The 19070-nt window shown below is 41.9% G+C and overlaps 1 protein-coding gene across 1 annotated transcript in view; it reads right to left on the reverse strand.

Annotated features, from left to right (window-relative positions):
- The window catches only part of LOC141148805 (glucagon receptor-like), a 178062-nt gene that overhangs the window by 23885 nt on the left and 135107 nt on the right, over window positions 1-19070 (reverse strand). Inside the window, exons 9-11 of the mRNA XM_073636567.1 lie at window positions 14714-14774; window positions 12548-12617; window positions 1292-1380 (exon numbers count right to left, since the gene is read on the reverse strand). Of these exons, the coding sequence (XP_073492668.1) occupies window positions 1292-1380; window positions 12548-12617; window positions 14714-14774 (220 nt within the window). The remainder of the gene's footprint in view (window positions 1-1291; window positions 1381-12547; window positions 12618-14713; window positions 14775-19070) is intronic.

Consider the following 19070-nt stretch of genomic DNA (forward strand, 5'->3'; position numbering starts at 1 on the left):
ATTATTATACTATTTGGAGCACCCAAAGGTGTCCCAGGTCTGTTACAATCATATAGTTTATGCTAAAAAAAATACATTTTTGCTGTGCGGCACTAAAGTGTTTGGGTTTGGCTTGAAGAAAAAGTGGCTACCCTACTCTAGCCTTACCCAAAACCCCACGTGTGTGTGTATATCTCTATATATATATCTCTCTATATAAATAAATGAAAGTGTAAATTTGCCTAAGCAAAGCCCTGAAAACTTTACCTCTTCCCTCCTCAACCATAGTAAGGCACTTTCTGAACTTCATAGCTGTATATCTGCAGTGTGAGATCTAAGGCACTGCTGCGTCTGACTGCTAACATCAGGAGATATGAAGTTGGATATGGTGATGTCACTACTGTACTGTTCATGGTTCTCCTTGCTGGAGAGGAAGCTGTACCTGAAGACATGCAGTGCAAGGATCTCCCTGCTTCTACTTCATTCATTCTGTGAATCTGGGCTTTCTGCACCTCTCCTGCTGCTTCTTGATCATTACCCCACCAGCCATCAGGGGAACAACTATGACATGAAGTATCAAAACCCTGCTCCTATACTAAGATGGTCGCCTCCACACGGTGATATATTGCAGGAGAAGGCATAGTAAGCCAGTCATGGGGGGAAAGCTCAGCCGCAGGGAGACCACGAGGAATACTGGTGATGGATCCCTTGCACTCTGCTTGTCATTTCTCAGCACAGCTTCTATGGTAAAGGTCTTCTTTGAAAAGCAGGTTATGACTCCTGCTGAACCGGCCAAGATTTGAACCATTAGTGGGCAGGCTGAATGTACCAAGTTGATCGTTCGATCAACTTGGGTATAACCAGCCTGCTGGCTGCTATAGCTCCTAGCGATAATCACTGTCTTCTCCCTTTTCCTGCTAGCCCATTCCCCCCACCAGTGGAAGACAATGGCCCGGCAGGAGGGATTCCCCTGTCAACACTGTCTGTGTTGATGGGGAATCGTGTGAATCTGTGGTTGCAGCAAAGAAATTTACACTGCCTATGGACTGCCTAAGGCTATTTGCAGAAACATGTAAGCTGTTCTTATCTTCACTATTCTGTAGCTAAATAAAGACTTCGATGGATGTGCAAGTTTGCATCTCTCCTTACCTATTTGCCCAATTTAAGAGGGCACATGCATAGACGCAACATTTTCATATCCACACTTATCACACTTCAATTTGTACAATGCTGGAAACTATAGACAACTCATTGTTTTGCAGACATAATGAAACAGCTCTTGTGCCTAAAGGAATTAGCTGACAGGGCTCGCCTTAGCTTGTAGTCAGCATATCCTTTCTGATTGGCTCTCAGTTTTGATAATATCATCTTCAGGATCCTCATAAAGATCAGAAGGTTGATCTGAAATGGAAATAGAAAGACTTAACACATGGCAATGCTGTAGGGAAATGCATTATTGAAATACATTTTCCATTTCACTGTAAAGTTGCCTACATTATGTGCGAAAATTAAACATTGTACACGTCGCTCCTGTTGAGATTACACTCCACAGTTACATCTCAGGTTATAGGTTGGCTCATCTTAACCGAAACAGTTATACCAGAAACATGAACAATGGATGCCGAAATGCAAAATTTTCATATTCCTTTTTTAAAATAGCGCTCAAGAGCAAGTTCAGTCCAATGCGTTTCGGACAAGGCACAGTGCGTTCTGAAAGAAGGACAAGACAACTACTCACACACCATTACAAGTAATCATTATTAACACCCCATTCACACTTGTATGACTTGTCATACAACTTTGGACATCAAATTCGCATGACAAGTCATACTCCGTGTTTTTCAATGATAGCCATTCATATATGTCCGACCCAAAGTCGTAGCAACTTCAAAGTAATTCATGCACTACTATGGTCCGACTTTCATGCAATTTGAGGGCCATAGACTTCAATGTTAACCCTCAAAAGTTGCATGAAGAGTCGTACCTGAATGTTTTACATGCAACAGTGGGTCTGACTTTGCAGAGGGACAACAAGTCACATCCAAGTCACATCCAAGTCACACCCATCCAAAGTTGCATCAAAGTTGCACTCCAAGGTCGCAGGACTTTGGAGTTGAACAATGTTAATGGCAGAGAAAGGAGAGAGAGGCGCCAGGCAAATCCTCAAGCAGCAAACAATTTATTAAATAAAAACAGAGGATAATGTGTAAAATGTAGGGTGCACTTACAGAGTGCTAGAGCGGGTAGGTGCTTCCTCAGCGGTGCACAGGAGTGACGTCGTTGTGGCTCCGGCGCTGTGAGTGGCCGGAGCCATTATAACGTCACTCCTGTGCATGCGCAGGAGTCCTCTGTTCAGGCAAGGAGCTGATTTTCTGGCAGCATCCTCCGATCTTCAAAGCGAATGTGCCGCTGACGTCAGCGGCTGCATGCAAGGTGAATATCTCCTAAACCGTACACGTTTAGGAGATATTCATTTTACCTACAGGTAAGCCTTATTATAGGCTTACCTGTAGGTAAAAATGTGCAAGAGGAGGACACAAGCACTTTAACACTGTTCAAAAGCATTACATTTTGTATGGTGTGTGTGTGTGTGTGTGTATATATAAGTTTTTGATTCCCTGCAGATTTTGTAAGTTTGCCCACTTACAAAGAAATTAAGGGCCTATAATTTTTTTTTATCATAGGTGTATTTTAAATTATAGAGATAGAATATCAACCAAAAATCCAGAAATAGCACGATTCAAATGTTGTACATTGACTTGTAGTTCAATGAGTAAAATAACTATTTGATCCCCCCACCAACCAACACTAATTCTGTCTCCCACAGACTGGCTACAGTATGTGCTCATGTGGTACACAGATTAGTTCGGTCAATTTAAGAAGGTGCTCCTAACGACAACTCGTTATGTGTGTAAAAGACACCTGTCCACAGAATCCCTTTCTTCCAATCAAACCTCATCATTGTGGGCAAGACCAAAGAGCTGTCAAAGTATGTCGGGGACAAGATTGTAGACGTGCACTAGGCTGGAATGGGCTACAAGACCATCAGCAAGCAGCTTGGTGAGAAGGAAACAACTGTTGGAGCGATTATTCGCAAATGGAAGAAATACAAAATAACCATCAATCGCCTTCTGTCAGGAGGTCCATGCTGGATTTGGCCTCATGGGGTAAGGATGATCATGAGGAAAGTGAGGGATCAGCCCAGAACTACACAGGAGGAGCTTGCAATTGATCTCAAGGCAGTTGGGGACTTCAGTCACAAAACAAACCATTGGTAACACAATACGCCACCATGGATTGAGATCCTGCAGCGCCCGCAAGGTCCCCCTCCTCAAGAAGTCACATTTACAGGCCTGTCTGAAGTTTGCCAATGAACATCTAAATGATTCAGAGAAGGATTGGGACAAAGTACTGTGGTCAGATGAGACCAAAATTTAGCTCTTTGGCATTAACTCGACTCGCTGTGTTTGGAGGAAGAAAAAAATGCTGACTATGACCCTAAAAACACCATCCCTACAGTCAAGCACGGAGGTGGAAACATTATGCTTTGTGGCTGTTTCTCTGCTAAAGGTAAAGGCTTACTTTGCCACATTGAGGGACCAATGGACGGGGCCGTGTATTGTAAAATCTTGGGTGAGAACCTTCTTCCTTCAGCCAGAACACTGAAGATGGGTCGTGGATGGGTCATGACAATGACCAAAAACATACCGCCAAGACAACAAAGAAGTGGCTCAAGAAGGAAAACATTAAGGTCATGAAGTGGCCTAGTCAGTCTCCAGACCTTAATACTATAGAAAATTTATGGAGGGGGCTGAAACTTCGAGTTGCCAAGCGACAGCCAAGAAACCTTAAGTAATAAAAGAAGATCTGTGAAGAAGAGTAGACCAAAATCCCTCCTGCGATGTGTGCAACCCTGGTAACCAACTACAATAAATGCCTTACCTCTGTGCTTGCCAACAAGGGTTTCTCCACCAAGTACTAATCCATGTTTTGCTTGGGGATCAAATACTTATTTTAAGCACTTAACTGCAACTCAATTTAAAACATTTGTATCATGAGTTTTTTATGGATTTTTAGTTGATATTCTGTCTCTATCATTTAAAATACACCGATGATAAGAATTATAGACCCTTCATTTCTTTGTAAGGAGGCAAACTTACAAAATCTTAACTGGTTAATTGACTGGTTACAGCTGTCTGGATCAATTGTTTGTACATGAAGATAGATTTTCAAAGTAAAGATTTGAATTATATAAAGATCTCATCCTTATTTTTTGCTGTTTGGGATTGGGAGCGGTGTGGTGAGAAGTGTATAACACGGCAGGAGTGACTCACTCTACTTTCAGTGTATATAATTAAAAACATTTATATCACATAGAAAATTATCACCACACTTGCATTAGCAAAAATGTTTCATGGTACGTATAAAAGAAATAAATAGATATAATAGTAAAATGTAGCAATGAAAAAGATACATGTAACAAATGCAATTATTCGGTTTCACCACACACCATCTAGGGCAGAATTGATGAACTAGTTCAACTCTCACACCTGTAAGTTGCCTATGGCCCAGAGCAATTTTTACAATTGTGCAATGGGGCAGTTGACGTGGCAATAACTTTGTCATTACCTATGGTTAAAAAGTAATACATATATCATTTTTTAAAAATTCAAACAAAGCTTCCTTTTTGTGATATGTTTCTGCAAAAAAATAAATTAAAAAATGCAATCCATAGACATAAACATTGCGTTGACTGTTCTCCCAGCGATTGTCCGGGGAAGAGAGGGGCGGCCAGATCATCAGAGAGCAGGGAACCTCGCTGTAACACCTTTCATTTGAATTGCCGAGCGTTCCCCTCGCTCGCCGTTGCATACAGTCCCTCCTCCTGGCCTGGGTACTTTGATAGCTGCAACACCGGTCCAATGCCGGGACATGTGACGTATATCAAAGTACCTGGGCCAGGATGCGGGACTGTATGTGACGGCAAGTGTGGGGAACACTGGGCAATTTAACTGAAAGCTGTTACAGCAAAGTTCCCCGCTCTGTGGTGATCCGGCCAGCAATCCTCTTCCTCTCCTCTCTCTTCCCCTGCACAGGTGAAGCAGCATTGATGGACACAGGTAAGGCTGAATTGATGGACACAGGTGAGGCTGAATTGATGGACACAGGTGAGGCTGAATTGATGGACACAGGTGAGTCTGCATTGATGGACACAGGTGAGGCTGCATTGATGGAAATGGGTGAGGCAGCATTGCATTGTTGGCACAGTTAAAATGGCATTGATGGACACAGGTGAAGCAGCATTGTTGGCACAGGTGAGGCTGCATTGTTGGCACAGGTGAGGCTGCATTGTTGGGCACATTTGAGGCTGCATTGTTGGGCACAGGTGAAGCGGAATTAATGGACACAGGTGAGGCTGCATTGTTGGCACAGGTGAGGCTGCATTGTTGGGCACAGGTGAGGCTGCATTGTTGGGCACAGGTGAAGCGGCATTGATGGACACAGGTGAGGCTGGATTGTTGGCACAGGTGAGGCTGCATTGTTGGCACAGGTGAAGTGGCATTGATGGACACAGGTGAGGCTGCATTGTTGGGCACTGATAAAGTTGTTGTTAATATTTACTGTTGTAACTTAATTCTGCATAAAACATTTAAGTGTCATTTCATGAGATCATTTATGAGGGCGTGTTTAGGGGCGGAATAAGGGGCGGGGCAACTGGTGGCGAATAAGCCTTAAGGCCTGGCTAGTAGCTCAGGACTTGAAATTTTGAGCCCTGCTAAAAGTATGATTCTGATACAAAGCATTTCAAAGTTCTTTACAAATTAAACAGGGCTTTTTTTTCAAAAACATTTAAATGTTAACTGTTAGAAAATTAGAAATGAATAAAAAAAGTTTATAACAAGAAAATAACGGGAGAGTTTAAAAAAGGAGGTAATTAGGGTTGATTAGGGCAAACTAAAGATTAATAAGGGGTTATGTATAAATACATTTTATTATTTTTTTTATTTTGTTTTTTGTTTGGACAGGAATCGGGTCGCATGGGTGTGAACACTCATGCAATCCGTACGATTTTGGTCCGAATGCAATGCAAATTCAGCTATACAATCTGTGTGGCTGAATTTGCATCGCGCAGACATCGCATGTGATCCACACAGCACTGCGGTGCAAATCACATGCAATATCTGATCGCAGAAGTGTGAACTGCCACAAAAGCAAAAAAAAGGTTTTCTGTAACTGATTATAAAGTGTGATCTGGGGTTTGACTTTAATTTGTTAGTTTATTTCAATCTGCTAGTGCACCTAACAACCCCCCCCCCCAGACTGACAATGCTGCTGTCTGCTGTACTCCTGTGCTCCTTCATCCAGAGTGGAGGCGCTCTAATACAGGACGTGTGTTACTGGCCAGATCACAAAAACAGAGGGAAAAAACGAATCCAGCCACCACATCCAGGGATTGGAAAACTGTAATATATAACATTTTTGATTTCCATTATTATACAGAATGCTTCATCTCAAGTGTTTGTATTGTTCCTTTTACCTCTTTGTTTCTTCTCTATCTTCTATAACCTCCATATCCTCAATAATGGCGATGTTGAAAGCTCTATTCAGAATACATATTGTCTTTATAACCTCTTTCTTATATATCCACTATAGTTTATAGTTTTAAGAGGCTGCAAATCAACTACGGCCTTGTTTTATATAAAGAGGTTAAATGGATGATATTTTGAAAAGAGCTTTTCATCATCACTATTCCTGAGAATTGACAGGAATTGATGATCAAAAAAAAAATCAAAGAGATAAAGTAACAATATAGTGAGAATATAAAAAGAGGCATACAAGGTACTTTGTATTTCGATTCTGTTAATTCTTAAATTTTGAAAAATGGTGTGATCATTGTAGCAAAAAGAGCTTCCACTAAGTATCTACTTATCCCCTGGCATGGTTTTTGAAAAGAAACAGTATCTAGCTAAGTGTTAAAGAAAGAGGAAGTAAATCCCGTTTTTTTATTCTTTTTTCTTTTTTATATTATCAAAAAAACTAATTATTTAGACGTCTCGCACATTTATATGTATTTAAAAACCGCTTTGCAATTACCTTTTTTTTTGTTTTGTAAATTAGATCCTCTTCCGGGATTCGGCAGCGCCATCTTTGCTCTTGTTTTCTGTCTCTGATGTGGACGTCATTTCCGCCCTTCCTTTGTTCCCCTGCCTAAATCTTGCGCAGGCGCGATCGCGTGCACAAGGGGAGAACCAGGAAGCTGAGGAGGAAGGCACAGTATCGCGAGGCTTCCCTGCTGTGCCGTTTACAGGGGAAATGACAGACCCGGTGTTCTGACATATACTGTCCTCCTATCGGATAGTGTCCGCTCTGTACTGCGCAGGCGCAGCGCTTGCGCAGTACGGAGCAGAAGGAGATGCCGAAAGTGTCCGAAGTTGATCAGCTGACCATCAGCTGTACACGGCGCTTCGGCACTTCTTAGCGATGGCAGTGTAAGAGGGCCCCTCGCGGGCTCGCTCCGCTCGCCACGCTTCGGGCACGGCCTCGCTGCGCTCGGCAACTATTTATTCTCACTCTATGTCCACTTGGATAGTAGGGAATGAACCTGGACATAGGGTGAGAATAACAGCGCAGGCGCCGTGTACAGCTGATGATCAGCTGTTAAACTTCGGAGACTTTCGGCGTCTCGTTTGTCCTCCGTACTGCGCCTGCGCAGTACAGGGCGGACACTATATGATAGGGGACTGTATTTGACAAGACACCGGCATGCTGTTAACCCATAAACAGCACACATAGTGTGCCGTGAATCAAAAGACGGACTGCGCAAGCACCGGGGACATCATAAAAGATTACAGTAAGGATTGCGAGAAGCGAGGTTTCACAGGCACCGATCAGTAGCGTTTTCAATGTAGCTTACAATGAAAGGGTTTACAACCACTTTAAGGACAGTTATTGATAAGGCTGTAATCATTGTCCTTGGAGCACACATCTAAATTGGGTAAAACATTTTGGTCCACATCACTGAATAAATCATTCATTAACACATTTTTTATATCATATATTATACAATGTTTCCCCGAAAATAAGACCTAGCGTGATTGTCGGTGATGGCTGCAATATAAGCCCCACCCCACAAATAAGCCCTAGTTAAAGTCCTTCTAGGTCTTATTTTCAAGGTAGGGCTTATTTTCGGAGAAACAGGGTAGGGCTTATTTGGGGGGTAGGGCTTATATTGCAGCCATCACTGACAATCACGCTAGGTCTTATTTTTGGGGAAACGGGGTATATTAGATAACATGTGTGGAATGACACACTTTATTACCAAAAATATTGGGACACCTGCCTTTACACACACATGAACGTTAATGGCATCCCAGTCTTAGTCCGTAGGGTTCAATATTGCGTTGGCCCACCCTTTGCAGCTATAACAGCTTCAACTCTTCTGGGAAGGCTGTCCACAAGGTTTAGGAGAGTGTCTATGGGAATGTTTGACCATTCTTCCAGAAGCGCGTTTGTGAGGTCAGGCCTGGCTAATTCATCCCAAAGGTGTTCTATCCGGTTGAGGTCAGGACTCCGTGCAGGCCAGTCAAGTTCCTCCACCCCAAACTCGCTCATCCATGTCGTTATGGGTCTTACTTTGTGCACTGGTCCAAATCATTTTGTGGAGGGGGGATTATAGTGTGGGGTTGTTTTTCAGGGGTTGGTCTTGGCCCCACTTAAAGCGGTAGTAAACCCACTGACTTTTTTTTTTCCCTACACCTGTAAGGGAAAAGGCATAATGAGCTAGTATGCACTGCATACTAGCTCATTATGAGATACTCACCTTAGAACGAGGCGCCGGCATCTCACCCTGTCCACGCCGAGGGAGCTGACATTTCCCCTCGGCGTGCCTTCCGGGTACCGCGGCTCCGGTGCTGTGAGTGGCCGGAGCCACGATGTCGTCACTCCCGCGCGTGCGCGCGGGAGACTTTTTTTCCGGCAAGGTCCGGTGGCTGCTGGGCTTTCAGCCGAGAATCTCCTGTGCGCATGCGCCACTGCAGTCAGCGGCTCATTGCGAGGGGAATATCTCCTAAACCGTACAGATTTAGGATATTTTTTTTTAGCTACAGGTAAGCCTTAGTATAGGTTTACCTGTAGGTAAAAGTTTTAAAAAAAAGGTATACAACTGCTTTAAGGATCGGGTCTATTTTTCAAACTTGTTGCTTACAAGTTCAAATCATTTTTTTTTTTACTAGAAAATTATTAGAACCCCAAACATTAGATATTTTTTTCTAACACCCTAGAGAATAAAATGGCGGTCGTTGCAATACTTTTTGTCACACCGTATTTGCGCAGCGTTCTTACAAGCGCACCTTTTGTTGAAAAAAAATCACTTTTTTGAATTAAATTAAAACCCAACATGTCACGCTTCAAAGTTGGAATGGCAACAAACTTTTACCCTTAAAAATCTCCATATGGGACATTTTAAAAATTCTACAGGTTGCATGTTTTAACTTACAGGTGAGGTCTAGGGCTAGAATTATTGCTCTCGCTCTAACAATAGCAGCGATACCTCACATGCATGGTTTGAACACCATTTTCATATGTGAGTGCTACTCACGTATGTGTTTGCTTCTGCAAGCGAGTTCAGGGGGACGGGGCGAATTAAAAAAAAAAAATTCTTATTTATTTCACCTTTTATTTTTTATTTTTACACTGTTCTTTAAAAAAAATTGTGTCACTTTTATTCCTATTACAAGGAATGTAAATATCCCTTGTAATATAAAAAAAGCATGACAGGACCTCTTAAATGTGAGATCTGGGGTCAAAAAGACCCCAGAAAGCGGACCGCCCGCTGAAGAAGAGGATACCTGGGGTTATGGTAGCTAGCTGCTGCCATAACAACAATATTCATCTTCAAACAGCCACCGTATAATGACTGTGGGTGGTCCGGAAGTGGTTAAAGTGGATGTAAAACCACTCTCATCCTTTCTAAACTACTGCCATAATGGTTATCTATAAGGATATACATGCCTCTTGCATGTATCCTTACCTATCAAATGTCTCCCCTCTGTCTGTTATTGGACCCAAAAAACTGCAGATTCTGTGGGTGGGTCTGTTGTCCAGAGCTCGGTGGGTGGAGTCGTGATGTCAGTAGACTCCCCGCCCACCTCTACACTCCCCTTGTCAATATGCATTTTCTCCTGTGTATTTCTTACACTGAACTTCAGGCTATGACCACTAACTACCAGGCAAAACCCAGAAAAGTCACCACATGACTTCAGCATGCCCAATCATGCTGAGGTGTAGAACAGCCAATCCTGGGAGAGCTGGAGAAGAAAGGAGTGGGGTTGGGAAGTACACAGAATGTCTCTCTCAGGCTCATGCATGAGATATGTAACTCACCTGTCTGTCACAGCAAGGGGGGAGCAAATGACTCCTATTTCTCTATGTGTCAGTTTTTATCTTACTGAAAAAAGATAAGAGGACTGCTCAGAGCTGGATTAACTCTTCGTGGCAAGACTGGGCACAGATGACATGAAATCCTATACTATACAAGGTGCAAACCTTAATTAAAAATTGGGTTTACATCCACTTTACTTCCAGTGAATGGAACTCTTAAGGTGTCAGCATACCAAAACATTTTGTGCAATTTCATACTCCCAACTTTGTGGGAACAGTTTGGGGATGTCCCCTTCCTGTTCCAACATGACTGCGCACCAGTGCACAAAGCAAGGTCCATAAAGACACGGATGAGCGAGTTTGGGGTGGAGGAACTTGACTGGCCTGCACAGAATCCTGACCTCAGCCCGATAGAACACCTTTGGGATGAATTAGAGCGGAGACTGCGAGCCAGGCCTTTTTGTCCAACATCAGTGCCTGACCTCACAAATGTGCTTCTGAAAGAATGGTCAGACATTCCCATAGACACAGTCCTAAACCTTGTGGACAGCCTTCCCAGAAGAGTTGAAGCTGTTATAGCTGCAAATGGTGAGCCAACTCAATATTGAATCCTACGGACTAAGACGGGGATGGCATTAAAGTTCATGTGCGTGTAAAGGTAGGCGTCCCAATACTTTTTGTAATATATAGTGTACATTATATAATTATAAAACAACATACTGTACAGTGTAATGGAATTGTATACAATATTTTTGTAGGCTTAATGATCAGGTGAGATTAATTAATGCTTCTATATAATGGTGTGTGTTATTGTTTTGCCATTCTTTCAGAAAGCACTGTACCTTGTGCAAAATGTTCTTGCGGGCTATTTGAATAAAGGAAGAATATCATATTGCATCCCAGTCTGCAGTGTTCCTGTTATAACTGGTATAAATGATGTATGAAAAACAGTTATAGGCTTATTTATGCCGTAGACATAATGATAAATGATCCCTAGATCACACATGCAGTTTTCTCAAATGAGCTTTTAATTGGTAAACCGTAAATACAACAAAGAACAGTTCAGTTTGTCCAAATATGACTGGCTTTCTACCAAGACCCATCATCTCTTTAAAAAAATAAATATATAAAAGATAGTTCATTCACTGAATCCCCATTTCACACAATTGATTTCTGGCAAATACAATTCAATTCCAGCAGAATGATCCAAAATAGAATGATGACATTAATTATAAAAAGGTGCACCAGTTGTAACCCTATTGACATGTGTCAATGGGTATATGTGGATGGTTGCTGAAAAAAAAAGAGTCTCTTTACTAACCTTGCCACATTGTAACTTATCTTATTGGTGATTGGTATGCTACCAGTGTATGTACCTTGTTCATATTTAATGAATATAAAAAAAAGAACGCACCAAGTGATAAAGAGAGAAGCATTGTAACCCATAGCAGCCAATCAGGTTTCATAAGCTCAGTGCAAGCTGAAAAAGATTCATTTGGATCAAGTGCTAGGAGTTACTGCATTGTACATTCTCCTTTGTCTAATTTAAAGAACCCTGATAGCAGTTGTGTCTCAAGAAAAGAACTTATGCCGTGTACACAAGGGCAGACTTTCTGACCAGACTGGTCCGACGGGACGAATCCGTCGGACAATCCGACCGTGTGTGGGCTTCATCGGACCTGCAGCTGACTTTTTCGGTCAAAAATCAGACGGACTTTAGATTTGGAACATGTTTCAAATCTTTCTGACGGACTCGAGTCCGGTCGAAAAATCCGCTCGTCTGTATGCTAGTCCAACGGACGAAAACTGACGCTAGGGCAGCTATTGGCTACTGGCTATCAACTTCCTTATTTTAGTCCGGTCGTACGTCATCACGTACAAATCCGTCGGACTTTGGTGTGATCGTGGGTAGGCAAGTCCGTTAGTTCGAAAGTCTGTCGGAAGTCCGTCAAAAGTCCGTCGGAAAGACCGTCGGACCTTTGATGCCCAAAAGTCCGCCCGTGTGTACACGGCATAAGACAATAAGGATGTCATGACACACATTGCTTGGGTTAAGTATTTTCAAATAAAAGCAAGAAGTTGCACAAAAACTTTCTTCGTTGATGCACAAATCATGTTCCTACTCAATACATCAGATTTGTGGAGTGCAAGGGTTGAGGAGCATCTGTAGTAAACGTGACCAACTCACCACAGAAGCCAGCAGGATGGGGATGCGAATTATCCACCAGTATGCCATGTTGTCATTAAGGGCCCAGCATCTTGAAAATAAACATTTTAACCAGTTATAGTAGTTTGATCAGCTGGTGGATTATGATCCATGGTATGATGGTGGTTTTTGATGTGCAGAATAATAGTAATTCATGGCCTAATAGTGACCTATGGATGTGGTCTAGCCAGGGCTGTCCCAAGACATTGTGCTGCCTGGGTCCAAGAATGAAATGGTGCCCCCCACAAAAAAATGGGTGACAGTATGAGATGGGGAAATGCCACCCATAGCATTCAACAAACTGATGACACACAAAACTGCTGGAAAAAAAAATCCTATTTGGCATAAATTTGCCGCCCCTCAGAGGCAGCTCTAGGCTTTGTGAGGCCTCAGGCATAACTTAAACATGCGGACCCACTCACACCCATAATGGAAACAATAATTCAAGCGATAGAAATTAACTGTATACATTGCATATATTAGGAGCCTTAAAGTGCTGGTGTCAGTGTCCTCTATCTCAATGCTGGTGTAAGTGCACTCTTTCTCAGCACTGGCGTTTGGGCACTCTATCTCAGTGCAGTGTGTCTTGGAGCTGGTGTCAGTGTCCTATCTCAGAGCTGGTGTTAGTGTCCTCTATTTCCGTTTCCTCTATCTCAGTGCTGGTGTCATGGCACTCTTTTAGTGCACTCTGTCTTAGTGCTGGAGTCAGTGTCCTCTATCTCGGTGCTGTTGTCAGTGCTCTTTATTTCGGTGCTGGTGTCATGACACTCTTTCACGATGCACTCTATCTTGGTGCTGGTGTCAGTGTTCTCCATCTCAGTGCTGGTGTCATGGCACTCTTTCACAGTGCACTCTGTCTTGGTGCTGGAGTCAGTGTCCTCTATCTTGGTGTTAGTGTCAATGCTCTCTATCTCTCTGTGCTGGAGTCAGTGTCCTCTATCTTGGTGTTAGTGTCAATGCTCTCTATCTCTGTGCTGGAGTCAGTGTCCTCTATCTCAGTGGGTGTCAGTGCTTTCTTTCTCTCAGTGCTGGTGTCAATGCACAGTCTCTTAGTGCTGGTGTCAGTGTGCTCTATCTCAGTGCTGGTGTCAGTGCTCTGTCTCTATCAGTGTTGTGCTCACATAGAGCTCTTTGAACTCGGCCTTGCAGAAGAGAAGGGGCTGTGTGAGTTTCACCACCTCAGAGGTCTCAGTAGCAGTAGGTCCCCCGGGACACCCAGTAGAGGAAGTGCTCCTGGTGGGAGATAGCCACGGAGAAACTGTGAGGTGAGGAAGGGTCCCTGTCCCCAAGGGGAGAAGGAGTCCCTGTCCCCAGGGAAGATGGGGTCTCTGTCATCAGGGGAGATGGGGTCCATGTCCCCAGGTGAGAAGGGGTTCCTTCCCCCTTGGGGTCCCTGTCCCAAGGTAAGAAGGGGCCCCTGTCCCCAGGTGAGAAGGGTTCCCTGTCCCCAGGTGAAAAAGGATCCCCGTCCCCAGGGGAGATGGGGTCCCCGCCCCCAAGGGATTAGGGGTCCCCGTCTGCAGGGGAGATGGGGTCCCCGTCTGCAGGGAAGATGGGGTCCCTGTTCCCAGGTGAAAAGGGGTCCCTGTCCCCAGGGGAGATGGGGTCCTTGTCCCCATGGTCACCTGGGCTTCCTCCAGCAGCACAGACAGGGCGATCATCATATCTCAGACTCCGAGGGAGACCTGTGTATGATGGGGGGAGGAGGAGGGCTGGCCTGGTAGACAAGCCTGCGGTTTCCTCCGGCTCTGGCTCTCATAGAGCTCATGCACTGCAGCACCTGTGTGAATAAACTTAATTTGCGAGGGAGCCGGAATGGATGCAGCCGACTCGGGGGGGCCTAATGGTTAACTATAGATTTATGTGATTACACTGCAGACAAATAAGTGGAGAACAGTAATAATGAATAAATGAATGAATGAATGATTTGTAAAGCGCAGCAAATGCGAACTAAATCGCCTCAAGGCGCTAGATGTGTTCTCTATTGTCAGCTTCTTAGAAAAGGAAGGTCTTTAGTTTTTTTCTGAAGATGGTAATAAGATGGTAAATAAAATCTTAGTGAATCTAATAAAAAAAATCATGGCCTAATCTTAGCATTGCTATACTGTGTTGGATTTATAATTTATCAAGAATGGTGTTTTATCTTACTCTTTGTTCTCCTTCAGATATTTCAGTGTCATCCAAGGAACAACAAACAATACCGGAGTCCCTGCAGAGGAGATTAAATAATCAGTTTTTGTAAACTGTATCTAAACATAAGAACAAAAATGGAATATATTGCAGTTTAGCAGTTTTAAGATGTGGTGGATGAATTCCTAATTGGTTTTCTTTATGCAGACTTTTTTTGGTTTATATTCACTTGGCACACTTCCTTTCCTAGGGGGACAATTCTCACTCAGAATACTTCTGAATATCTATGCAGGAGCAGCATTGTCACCCAGGAACAGGGATTGCCCTAGGACTACCAAACACCCCCCATCACCATAAATTAGAGGAGGGGTTCTATTGTTCCCAAAGGTGAAGTGGCCAGGAATGATAACAGTACAGCAAGTTACATGTTCACTGGATATCTGGCAGGATCAACAGATATTTATTTCACTTAAAAAATGGAACACGGGAGGGCAGGAGGCGGAGCCTAGCAGAGCAGACATGCATTGTTAGAGCTCCACACCGCTGAGGAGAGAAGAGAAGGACAAAGCGGAGCCTGCAGGCTCAAAAGGTATCCATTTGAACCTTTTTGCCCCAGGGAACAAACTGTGAAAGTTTGGGCAAGAAATATGGTACTGGGAGGAAACCGTGGCAGAAATAAAAATCACCTCACAAAGAGCTCACAGGCACTCTGCTCCAGTCACCTCACAAGATACAGCATCAGGGCGCTCTCACAGACAGAAAATGTCACAGCAAGACTCTCCATTTGAGTCAGATACAGAACAAATCCTCTCACAAACTTCTCCACAAGCCTCCTCAGTATCCCCAGTAATATTATTACAATTTGAAAAGATGCTTCATAAGGCTTTAAAACAAACCTCAGACCAAATAACAAAAAGCCTAACCAAAGAAATAAGAGAGCTGGGAAACCGCACCGCAGCCTTAGAAATAAAAATGGATGAAATTGAAATTACAACCCAAGAAAATATAACAGAATTGGAACAATTAAAAAAAGAGAATTTAATACTTCAAACTAAGCTCGAAGATTACGAAAATAGAGCCAGACGTTCAAACTTGCGCATAAGGGGAATACCTGAAACTGTGACAGACCTGCAATCTACTATTACTGCTCTATTACAAGAACTAAAGCCAGATATCCCTATTGAACGTTTAGAACTGGACAGAGTACACAGAGCCCTCACAGCCAAAAAGAAAGATGGACCCCCACGTGATATAATCACAAAATTTCATTATTACAGAACGAAAGAACAAATACTAATTGCTGCAAGAGAAAAAAAGGAACTTAATTTTCAAGGACACAATTATCAAATTTTTGCTGACCTATCCCAACTTACTATTACTAAAAGACGATCCATGAAACCCCAACTAATGGAACTGCAACGCCACAACATTATGTATCAATGGGGCTTCCCCTTTTCAGTCAGATTTAACTACCAAGGTACAATTTACAGAAGCAGATCAGCAGATGAACTACAACAAACCCTTTTAAAATTAAATCTGACAGAACCCACAAGCAGCAACACTCCCACACGCAGAAGAATGGCATCATCTTTACCTTCAGGCAGCACCCAGAAAATTTCAGAACAAAATGGGAATCATCATTCTCACAAAAGAGGCCGTTATGCCACATCATCCATGGACCAAGAAGATTCAATGGACTGACATCCTAATTCCTGATATCTCTTCATTTATTATACTAAGAGATGGTTCTCTATAAAAAACCTATATTTATAACTGAATGTAACTGCATTCTGATAGTCACACACTGTGTGGGATCATGTTACATTCCAGTTATATTTCTTATTACTTCTGATTCATATAGCCTTAGAATATATAAGTGAAATAAGGAAATTCTTGTTCAGTTATATATTATCAGGTAATAACAATAGATTTATTACTTTTTAGGACAAATATGTTCAATAATCCAGAAGTAATGGAAGCTTTTTCTTTCTTTTCTTAAAACAAATATATTATTACCTAACTAGTTCCTAGAATTATGTTTTTGTTTATTCTAATCTGAAGCAATACAACCTCAATTTTATGAGTTAACATATCTAAACAGTTGCATATGAATAAAATATGTAATTGTTTACTCTAAAAGGGTTAAAATCCCAAAATAATTCAAACTATCTTCATCAATACCAAAGTTATTAACAGTACCTTTCTAACTGAATTATTTAGCCTAGGGCAAGACTAACCATATACAACCACCCTGGAATAAATAATTTCAACAAAAACTATATTCTGCACTCCAATTAATGAAACATCATTTTGATGTCTTTTGACATAGCACTTCTCTCCTGTAAGCGGAAGATCCGTGTACCCCCATTAGCCCTCCTCATTCTCCCAACCATATTATGTGGGAGTGTGACGAAGGCACTTATTCCCCTGAGAGAGATATTTATTCTCTTTCACGGGTAAATTGTGATTACTTGCAAAAAATAATTTATACAATGTATCATCTAATCTCATATGTTTTTTGTTTACTCTTTACTCCAGAATTCACTGGTTTCTTTTCTATCTATTCATCTCTTCAGTCCACACAGGTTGATCTGCGCAGTCAGCTCTGCATAACAAAAAGTAAGTCAAAACTATTTGATCTATTGCCATGGCACCACTGAATATACTTTCCCTGAATGTTCAGGGAATAAATGTCCCTCAAAAAAGGACCAAAGCCTTCCGTACTTTCCATAACAAGAAGGCTCACATAGTATGCCTCCAAGAAACACACTTCACCAAAGATTCTACTCCAAAATATATTTCTCCTTTTTATCAACAAATTTACACGGCTTCTGCCTGTACCAAGCAAAGGGGAACTCTAATTGCATTTCACCGATCCACACCATTCACCTTATCATCAGAAATTAAAGACCCAGAAGGTAGATACCTGATACTCATGGGTTATATAATGGATACAGCAATCACGGTGATTTCCTACTACGCTCCTAACAAACAACCTACACCATTCCTCTCACATATATTACAAGTGATTAATACACACAAAATAGGAACAGTGATAATGTGTGGGGATTCGAACCAGGTCCTCCTCCCATTTCTAGATAAATCACCTTTTACACCATCCAAAATAACCTCTAGATTACCTTTTTCTCAACTTCTTTCCAAATACAATCTGGTAGATTCGTGGAGAGAAAGTAACCCAATGAAAAAGAAATTCACTTATTTCTCGCACCCTAATCAAACCTTCACCAGAATAGATCATATTTTTCTAACAATAGGAATGATACCAGAAATTATTTCATCAGATATAATTCCGATTCCGTGGTCTGACCATAATGCAGTATACACTACTATAGCCTCAGCCATACCAAAAGCGCATGACCCAACGTGGTACTTACCGGACATAATGCTCAAACACCCACTACATCAGATGGCCATTGAACAAGCTTTAAAGGAATACATATCAATTAATAATACAACAGACATCTCCCCAATAACACTGTGGGAAGCTCATAAGCCTGTCTTGCGTGGTACAATACAAAGACAAATGGCACTATTTAAACGGGAACGCAAAAATCTAGCAAAAAAACTAGAACTCAATTTTAATGCAGCCTACATATCATTTCAAGATAATCCATCTCAGAGTACAAAATCTCATCTGGAAAAATCTAGATTGGAATACGATCTATTTCTCACTGAGTCAGTTGATAAATCCCTCAAACGCTCCAAACACAATTTCTACATGAATACAAACAAACCAGGTACATATTTGGCTCGGGCATTAAATTCAACTAACAAATCTTTCAAACCAATACGTTTGAAATTATCAAAAAATGTTTACACTTGTAATCCAGTTAAAATAGTCCATAAATTTCACTCACATCTCGCAACTTTATACAAGACAAATAATGAATTTAATCCTACAGAAGCTGAATCCTTCTTCTCAAAAATAACCTTACCTGAGTTATCTCAGAATCAAAAAAGCAGTTTGGATGAGCCTATAACTATAGATGAAGTTGCTAACGCCATAAAAGACCTAAAACTTAACAAAAGACCAGGCCCAGACGGCTACTCGGCTTTATACTATAAAACATTCTCAGAAATACTCTCTCCCATTCTCACTGAAACTTTTAACAAACTTCTAGATGGACATTCTTTTCGGCAAGAAACACTAATGGCAATTGTTTGTATGATCCCAAAACCCCTTTCTGATGATACTTCCTGTGTAAATTATCGGCCTATCTCTCTGTTAAACCTCGATATTAAGTTATTAGCAAAAATAATAGCAAAACGCCTCAATAGCATTATAGGAAAATTAATACATAGAGATCAAGTAGGCTTCATGCCAAATAGACAGGCAGGCGATAATATACGCAGG

The sequence above is a fragment of the Aquarana catesbeiana genome, linkage group LG06 (genome assembly GCF_042186555.1).
Source record: "Aquarana catesbeiana isolate 2022-GZ linkage group LG06, ASM4218655v1, whole genome shotgun sequence".
Taxonomy (NCBI): Eukaryota; Metazoa; Chordata; class Amphibia; order Anura; family Ranidae; genus Aquarana; species Aquarana catesbeiana.